This window comes from Lepidochelys olivacea (genome assembly GCF_965140295.1).
Source record: "Lepidochelys olivacea isolate rLepOli2 genome assembly, chromosome: 6".
In the NCBI taxonomy this organism is placed as follows: Eukaryota; Metazoa; Chordata; order Testudines; family Cheloniidae; genus Lepidochelys; species Lepidochelys olivacea.
The window spans coordinates 1,435,559-1,444,680 of record NC_140416.1 but is presented as its reverse complement, the minus strand read 5'-3'; the positions used below and the strand labels follow the sequence as shown (position 1 = coordinate 1,444,680).

At 57.2% G+C, this 9,122-nt stretch overlaps 1 protein-coding gene across 1 annotated transcript; it reads left to right on the top strand.

Annotated features, from left to right (window-relative positions):
- Positions 1 to 2,232: 2,232 nt before the first annotated feature.
- On the top strand, positions 2,233 to 7,334 carry LOC311522918 (uncharacterized protein). Its single transcript, XM_084632502.1, has 3 exons — positions 2,233 to 2,405; positions 4,022 to 4,226; positions 4,427 to 7,334. Exons 2-3 carry the CDS (start codon positions 4,055 to 4,057, stop codon positions 5,917 to 5,919), a joined length of 1,665 nt encoding a protein of 554 aa, XP_084488628.1. The 5' UTR covers positions 2,233 to 2,405; positions 4,022 to 4,054; the 3' UTR covers positions 5,920 to 7,334.
- Positions 7,335 to 9,122: the final 1,788 nt, after the last annotated feature.

The window sequence follows — 9,122 nt, the reverse complement described above, 5'->3', positions numbered from 1 at the left end:
CACCTCCTTGACTCCAGGGCTCTTCCACCGCCCAGGCCCCCGATGGGAAGAATGGAAGCGTGGGAGCTTTACAAATACAGGCCGCCAGACTCTTTCATCCCAGAAAGGGTGAGGCCAGTTCAATGGTGGGGTGGCTACCAGCCTCCTCTCTAGTAACAGCCTCAGAGGTGGTGTCTGCAGAGGCACCGTCCAGCTTCGGTGGGGACCGTGGAACTTCTTCGAAAGCCAATTGGGCCATGACTACGTGACCACTTGTGCCGCTCAGGAGCGTGGAAAAAACACCCCGCGAGAGACGTACGTTTCGCCGGCATCGGTAGTGGCCTGCACAGCGCCATGTTGGCAGGAGAGCTCTCTCCCGTCGGCATAAAGCGGCTACGGGAGCGATCCTACAGCGATGCAGCTGCATGGGTGCCACTGTGCCGCTGTAAGGTCTGTGGTGTAGACATAGCCTGAGTGATTCCATGATCGGGGATGCCGCCGCCCCAAGGGGGGACGTGGAAGCATGCAGTTGGGAGCTGGGACTCCTGGGTTCTCTCCCCAGCTCTGGGAGAGGAGTGGGGTCTAGCGGGTTCAAGAAGTTTGGGCTGCGAGCCAGGACTCCTGGGTTCTATCCCTCGCTGTGGGAAAGGAGCGGGGTCTAGCGGGTTCGAGAAGTTTGGGCTGGGAGCCAGGACTCCTGGGTTCTATCCCTCGCTGTGGGAAAGGAGCGGGGTCTAGCGGGTTCGAGAAGTGGGGGCTGGGAGCCAGGACTCCTGGGTTCTATCCCTCGCTGTGGGAAAGGAGCGGGGTCGAGTGGGTTCGAGAAGTGGGGGCTGGGAGCCAGGACTCCTGGGTTCTATCCCTCGCTGTGGGAAAGGAGCGGGGTCGAGCGGGTTCGAGAAGTGGGGGCTGGGAGCCAGGACTCCTGGGTTCTATCCCTCGCTGTGGGAAAGGAGCGGGGTCGAGTGGGTTCGAGAAGTGGGGGCTGGGAGCCAGGACTCCTGGGTTCTATCCCTCGCTGTGGGAAAGGAGCGGGGTCTAGCGGGTTCGAGAAGTGGGGGCTGGGAGCCAGGACTCCTGGGTTCTATCCCTCGCTGTGGGAAAGGAGCGGGGTCGAGCGGGTTCGAGAAGTGGGGGCTGGGAGCCAGGACTCCTGGGTTCTATCCCTCGCTGTGGGAAAGGAGCGGGGTCGAGCGGGTTCGAGAAGTGGGGGCTGGGAGCCAGGACTCCTGGGTTCTATCCCTCGCTGTGGGAAAGGAGCGGGGTCGAGTGGGTTCGAGAAGTGGGGGCTGGGACTAACTCCTGGGTTCTAGCCCCAGCTCTCCCAGAGACACCCTGTGAGACTTCTGGTAAGTCATTGCTTTCCTTTGGGCCTCAGTTTACCCAGTTGAAAAACGGGGCCGGTCTCTCCCTCTCTGTGTGTTTGTGCAGCGCCTGGCACAAAGGGGCCGTGAGCAGAGCACTCTGTGGGTGCTCTGGGGCTGGAGCGCCCATGGGGAAAAATCCACAGCCAAGCTCCCCGCTGTTTGGGGGCGTGCCGCGAGGAAGCGGGAGGGGCGGGAATGTGGCGCGCTTAGGGGAGGAGGCGGGGAAGAGGCCGGGCTGGGTGGGGATTTGGGGAAGGACTCGGAATAGGGGCAGGGGCTTTGGGGAAGGGGTGGGAGGGGGCGGGGCAAAGGCGGGTGCGGGGGCACAAGGGGGTCGAGCACCCACCAGCGGGAGCAGAAGTTGGCGCCTATGGCCCGGATCACGGGTGGGGTCTGTGCAGCATCTGGCACAAGGGGGCCCCCGCTAGCCGTCAGCACCGGGCACAACCAGGAGGACCCTGCTCTCAGCTGAGTTCTGTGCAGCACCTGACACGGCGGGGGCCCAATCTCAGCTGGGGTCTCTAGCTAGGACAGTAATACACCTGGTAAAAAAAAAAATTCCATCTCCACTGCGCCGAGACCTTGGGGACTATTTCCGCCACATCACTTTGCTCATGACCCTGCTCAGAGGCATATCTGGGGGCAGAGGATGGGCTGGCTCAGAGGGGTGGGGAATGGGACAAAGGGCCTTTCCCCTCCAGGGGGCGGGGGGTCCGATCCTGCCCCCGGGCTGGGGACTGGCTGGCTCAGCGTGGGCAGGGAAGGGGCCCCAGGGCCTCTTATCGCCCGGCGTATCCCACTGCTGCCACCACGTGGCGAGCCGCAGCCCACAGCTCGCCCCCTGCTGCAGCGAACGCGTTCCAACGAGACGGCTCCACCTCCTGGGCTTCTCAGCCAGGAAGGAAGAGGGGACAGGCGAGCAAAGGGACCTTCCTGTTCCCAGCTCCTCGAGCCCGCCCCCCACCCCAGCCCCTGGGCTCGGCGGCGGGCTCCCTGGGCCCCCGGGGCCGGATCGGGCTCCCCTGGGGTGGGGAAAATCGTTCCCCCCTCCCCGCTCCGGTGAGTCGGGGCCTCCTGGGAACCAGGGAGGGAACTGAGCCCAGCAGGGTCCCCCCGCCGCCCAGCCCGCTCCGGGGGCGCACGGGGAAGCGGGTGGTGCAGGGTCCCGTCCCCCCAGCTCTGGGGGTGCACGGGGAGCGGGGGGGGGGGACCGTGCATCTGAGCCCACTGGCTGCAACGTGGGATTTTCCTGGGCGTGAACTGGTGGGGATGCACTAGGATAGGGGTTCCCACACCTCTGGTTTTGGTGGCCGGCGAGGACAATTTGTCCTAAAACACTGAATTCGCTTTCGGAGAACCAAATACATCTGCCCGTAGCCACGTCCAGACCATTACAATTGAGCTAGGTACGGGTGGGGTGGGTTTTTTGTTTTTTTTTCAGACTCAATAATAAAAATAACGTCCAGTTGTCTCTCTTCTTTACTGGATCTAAGCCAGCGGTTCTCAAACTTTTGTCCTGCGGACCCCTTTCACACAGCAAGCCTCTGAGTGCGACCCCCCCTTATACATTAAAAACACTATTTTATATATTTAACACCATTTTAAAGGCTGGAGGCGAAGTGGGGTTTGGGGTGGAGGCTGACAGCTGGCGACCCCCCCTGTAATAACCTTGTGACCCCCTGAGGGGTCCCAACCCCCAGTTTGAGAACCCCTGATCTAAACAGAATAGAAACGCAAATCGGGTGCTTTGCATGTCGTCTTTTGGTTGTTGTTTCTTTTGCTTTTTGGATTGGGGGGTTTTTTTTTAGTTTTTTTTTAGATTTGTTAGCTAGTAAGTCTGGGGCTGTGAATCGTGATAGCTGTGTTTCTTAATATCACTTTGCACAGCACCGGACTTGCGAGCTGGGAGGCAGTGAAAAGGGATATTAACAAAACGTACAAATAATCACCTTTCACAGCAGACTTTCTCAGCCCCGGCAAGCCGGGGGACAAATCACGCCTTGGAAGGGAGGCCAGGGGTGATGGGGTGGATGGGCGAGGGGCCGGGGTGGGCAGCGGGGACCGGGGGTGATGGGGTGGATGGGCGAGGGGCCGGGGTGGGCAGCGGGGACCGGGGGTGATGGGGTGGATGGGCGAGGGGCCGGGGTGGGCAGCGGGGACCGGGGGTGATGGGGTGGATGGGTGAGGGGCCGGGGTGGGCAGTGGGGACCGGGGCTGGTGAGCCCGAAGCCCCAGACTGAAGCTGGAAGCCTGAACCCCACTGCCCCAGGAAGCTGGGGAACTCACTCCAGCCGTCTGCTCCTCCGGCATTTGTGGCTCCAGAAGAGAGGGCCCCAATCCCTACTGGAGGCCCCGGGGAGGGGCTGCTGCTGTCCTCCCCCCGACCCCCAATCACCACCCTGGAGGCTGTGGCTGCAAGAAAAGCTCCTGGTGGCCGCAGGCGGCTGCATTTGAGAAACGCTGCACTCGGACGCCCTTCGGTGTAAATGACTATAGTGGAGATTGCACTGTGGGGCAGAGCGAGGGTTGGAGATGGAGCCCACGGCTGGAGTGGCAGGGGGCTTGCCCCCGGGCTCTGCCTCCTGCCCCAGAAACACTCAGTCCCGCAGCGCCTGTTTGATTGAGCCCTCTTTGCTCTGGCTCTGTGCTCACGGGTGCTTTTGGGTTGTCCTCAGGTCGGCGTTGGCCTATGGACGACCCCCGGAGCCATGGAGCCCTCCCTGCAGCGCTGGGAGGCGGTGAGCATCAAGGTGGAGGGAGAAGAGCCCAGTGCCACCGGGGAAGCCCAGCAGGGGGTGCTGGCTCTGAGCCCCTACCCCGAGGCTGCATGCCCTCTGGGCTGGGCTCTGAAAGAGGAGCCAGAGTTCCAGCAGGGAATGGGTAAGAAACTGGGGGTGTGGTGGTGGGGGTCTCCCCAGCAGGGAGCGGTCTTCTATAGGTGGAGATCTGTAGAGCAGACCCCCCCAGTACTCAGATTGGATTTTGGGGCAGGACTGGTCAGGGACAGGGATTTTGGGTACCCCCTTTTCTTCTCTGCCCCAGTTCAGAAAGCCCGTCTGGGTTCCTTCTCTCTGTTCCAGCAGGTGATGGTGAAAGCCTGGGATGGGATCCGGTGCAGAAAGATCTGGAGAAGGCTGAACTGCACCAGCTCTTATCGATAGCGGATGTCCCCCAAGTAGAGCTGGGTGAGGTGCTGTCTGGAGGACCTGAAGAAACCGTTCCCCAAGCGGATCTGCTTCGGACGGTCTCTGGAGGGTCTGAAAGAGACGTTCCCCAACTGGATCTGTGTGAGATGTTCTCTGGAGGATCCGAAGGAGATGTTCCCCATATCAACCTGTGTGGGATACCCTCAAGAGGCTCTGTAGGGGAGGTTCCCCAGGTGGATCTGCATGGGAGGCCCTCAGGAGGAGCCGAAGAGGACGTTCCCCAAGCGGATCTGCGGGGGACGTTCTCTGGAGGGTGGGAAGGGGTGGGCATGCAGCAGCAGGGGGACCCTCCAGGGAGGAGCCAGGAGAAGCCAGCCCAGCAGGGCAGCCTCCCTGCCCCGGCCCCGGAGAAACCTTACAAGTGCTCGGTGTGCGATAAAAGCTTCGGGCAGAGCTCCCACCTCATCCAGCACCAGGTGTCGCACACGGGCGAAAAGCCTTACAAATGTCCCGAGTGCGGCAAAGGCTTCACCTGGAGCTCAGCGCTGGCCCAGCACCGACGCATCCACCGCGGCGAGAGACCTTTCGTCTGCCCAGACTGCGGCAAGAGCTTCAGCCAGAGCTCCAACCTGAGCACCCACCAGCGCACCCACACGGGCGAGAAGCCGTTTGTCTGCCCAGACTGCGGGCGCGGCTTCAGCCAGAGCTCCAACCTGGCGGCCCACCGGCGCACCCACACCGGTGAGCGCCACTACCGCTGCTATGACTGCGGGCGGGGCTTCTTGGAGCGGGCGGCGCTGGCCGAGCACCAGCAGGGCCATGCCGGGCATCGGCCCTACACCTGCGGGCAGTGCGGCAAAGCCTTCGGGCAGAGCACCAAGCTGGCCCAGCACCAGCGCATCCACACCGGCGAGCGGCCCTTCCGGTGCGAGGAGTGCGGCAAAGGCTTCAACGACGGCTCCTACCTGGTCAAGCACCGGCGGGTCCACACCGGCGAAAAGCGTTACCGCTGCCCAGTGTGTGGCAAAACCTTCAGCCAGACCTCCAACCTCATCACCCACCAGACCACCCATACCGGAGAAAAGCCTTTCCGGTGTGGGGACTGCGGGCGTAGCTTCATCCGCCAGGCTCACCTGGCTGCCCACCGGCGCACTCACACCGGCGAGCGGCCGTACCAGTGTGCCCAGTGCGGGAGGTGCTTCTCCCAGCGCTCCACCTACGCCCAGCACCGGCGCACCCACACCGGCGAGCGGCCTTACCGCTGCCCCGACTGCGGCCGGGGATTCAGCCAGAACTCCAACCTGGCGGCTCACCGGCGCATCCACACCGGTGAACGGCCCTACCAGTGTGGCCAGTGCGGCCGGTGTTTCGTCCAGAGCTCTGCCTTCACCCAGCACCAGAAGACCCACAAGAAGGGACGGGACTAGGGAGGGATGCGGGGGACTGGCCTGCAGGAAGTCGCTCCCTCTGGGGCAGCTCTGGCTCATAGGAAGCTGTGCCGCTAGGCAGGTCTTGCTCACAGGAAGTCGCCCCACTAGGACACGGTCTGGCTTATAGGAAGTCGATCCATCTCGCAAGCCTCACTCCCAGGAAGTTGTCCCATTGGGTAGGGCATCACGGACAGGAAGTCACCCCCTCTAGCATGGGTCTTGCCCACAGGAAGTTGCACCCCTGAGGTGGGATCACTTTCAGGAAGTCACCCCCGCATCCAGGTCTCTCTGACAAGAAGTTGCCCCCCTGTAGGGTGGGTCTTGCTCACAGGAAATCACACACCCCCTTTGTATCTTGCTCACAGGAAGTCACCCCCTGTAGGCTTAGCCTGCGGCTAACTTGCCATGTGGTTGGATGAGATCCACGAAAATGCCTCGTTATATTAACGAGGTCTCGGGTCTAATGAACCTCTTTAGTGGGGAATGCGGACTTCTAGAGAATTTCTTCTTGAACAGTATAGATGGAGATTGTGCGTGTTCTTGTTCCCCTCTCATGGCTGGTCCAAAAATAGGATACAAGCCTATTACAAAAAGAAAAGGAGTACTTGTGGCACCTTAGAGACTAACATAAGACTAACTAGAGACTAAGCATAAGCTTTCGTGAGCTACAGCTCACTTCATCCGATGCATCCGATGAAGTGAGCTGTAGCTCACGAAAGCTCATGCTCAAATAAATTGGTTAGTCTCTAAGGTGCCACAAGTACTCCTTTTCTTTTTGCGAATACAAACTAACACGGCTGTTACTCTGAAGCCTATTACAGCTGCTGGTGGATGGAGTTAACTTGTTCAGTTTGTGAAGTAAAGGATCGTGCTTTTATCACTGGAAGACCCAATGTGCGAACCCCGCTGATGACCCAAAATGGTCATTCTACATTTGTGTCATATTAACGTGCTCAATGGCTGTGAGAGGGTCCTTCCTCGGCTTCAGAGGAAAGAGATCCCTTTGAACAGACAAAGATGCCATTGGTGGGTTCTTCCATAGGTCACACCGCAACTCCATGGTGAGTCATCTTCAGGTCTTGTCTAGCCACTCTTCTCGTCTTTGACTCTATGGTTGGCTGGAGGACTGGACCTTATAGCCTCGCCAATACTATAAAAGTAGTTGGTTTCTGGATACTGTAAAGAGAAACTTAACTAAGAGGAGAAATTAGGGTCGTGGTTGATATTACAAAGGGCTAACGAATGACCTGTGCATGTTATAAGGATGTTACTGACATGAGCACCACATGTTGTAGATGGTTATAAGCCACGGTTATTGGCCTGTCAGGACTGTGTAACAATCAATGAGCTACTGATCTAAACAGAGATCCGATCGTTTATTAATAAATGGAACCTTTATTATAAAGGGAAAACCGAGTGGTTTTTAGTTTGACTCCTTAAAACTGGTGAATTTTGACGTGCAAAGCCCTATATGAGGCAAAGGCCTGACATATCGATGGGAGAAAAAAGTTTGGTGAAAATATAGGAATTGGAGCTAGTTGAAATATGGGGTTTTAGGGAGAGGAAAATGTTTGCTTTCTCCAGTGGAATATGAATACTGAATAACTTCAGCTGGAGACGGAAATATTTCAATTTGGAAAGGCTGCTGCAGTGTCTCGTGGGAGATCTCGCCCTGCTTTCCATAGGGTGTGGGGTCCTATGCCCTGTCCCATGCTCCAGGGCAGCCCAGTAGCGTCTGCTATTGGGTGGGGCCTCTGCTATGGGCCAGTGGCCCCATAACTGGCCCCTAAGGCCTTGTCTAGATTGAGGTGTGTAGGGGCTTTCTGGCATGTCTTATAAACCCCACTTAGTGCCGAGTGTGGATGGGGTCCGATCCCGTCAAACACGTCAGGGGCGTGGCCTAACCCTAGGGGGAGGGGCCTGCCCAACTGCCATAACAGACCCTTTGGAAGGTTCCATTCTCACTGAGAAGGGTATCTGGCCAACTGCCACTTTTGGAAGGTTCCATTGTCAGTGGGAAGGGGAACGGGGCAACTGCCCTAACTGACACTTTGGAATGTTCCATTTTCACAGGGGTGGGGGAAGATAGTCGTGTGCTGATGCAAATCCCCACTACTGGCACTTTGATTAAAAAAAATCCCCCTTTTACTAAAAAGAACAAAAACATTAAAAGGGTCTAATTTTTCAGATATGGAGAAATGAAAATGAAACGGGTCAAATTTGAACCTTTGGCATTTTACCCCTGCTCCCCCTCATCAGTGAAATGGTTCATCCCATCAGCTGGGAGACTCTCTGACCCCTGGAAGGAACCATTACACTTTCGGGAGGGGGGAGGTTAAAATTTCTGGGGAAGCCAGATTGGATTTTTTTTTCCCTATCAGGAAATTAAAAATAAAAATCCTTCCCATTACAGGCCCCTTTTTAATCTGGGAAGGGAGTTTAATCCCTTGAGATTGGGGATAATTTCCCATCTCCCCCCACGAGAATGGTACCTCCCAACCCCAGAGTGACAGGAAGGGGGTCAATACAGTTCTAAGAGGGGTGGAGTGTGATTCTGGATTCACACTGGGGTCACTGAAATCAGAATCCAACCTTCGCTCCATTGGTGTCAATGGAGTCACTCCAGATTCACACCGGGGTCACTGAGATCAGAATCCAGCCCTTATTCTCTTGCGCCAGTGGAGTCACTCTGGATTCACACCAGAGTCACTGAGATCAGAGTCCAGCCTTCACTCCACTGGCGTCAGTGGGATCACTTCGGATTCAGACCGGGGTCACCGAGATCAGCATCCAATCCTCACTCCACTGATGTATATTTTCCTTAAAGCCCGCAGCTCCTGGAGTCATGTGAAATCAGCTTCCATTTGGAAAATAAATGTTTAGGTCTCATGGATGCGGGGAAAAGGTTCAAAACATGACCCAAGTGTGACCCTAAATGTAGCCAAATGAAAAGCACCCTCCTGATTTTTAAGCCAATCTTGTGATTTTGTGAGGCCCCACTTGTGAGTTTTGAAGCTGCAGCAACACCATTGTCTCTTGCGATGAAATGTCGGGTTTTTTTTTGGGGGGGGGGGAGGAATAGCATTTCAATATGAAACACCTTGGTTTCCCCTTTCCAAAGGATGTTTTCTGTTTATGACATTTACAAATTATAACGCAATCTCATAAAAATGGCAATATTGGAATGCAACACTTAGATT

Excerpts from the sequence above, each read along its gene's own strand:
- LOC311522918 (XM_084632502.1), top strand. The coding sequence starts at position 4,055 with ATGGAGCCCTCCCTGCAGCGCTGGGAGGCGGTGAGCATCAAGGTGGAG. Across the intron at positions 4,227-4,426 it reads AGAGTTCCAGCAGGGAATGG|CAGGTGATGGTGAAAGCCTG; the intron begins GTAAGAAACTGG and ends TCTCTGTTCCAG.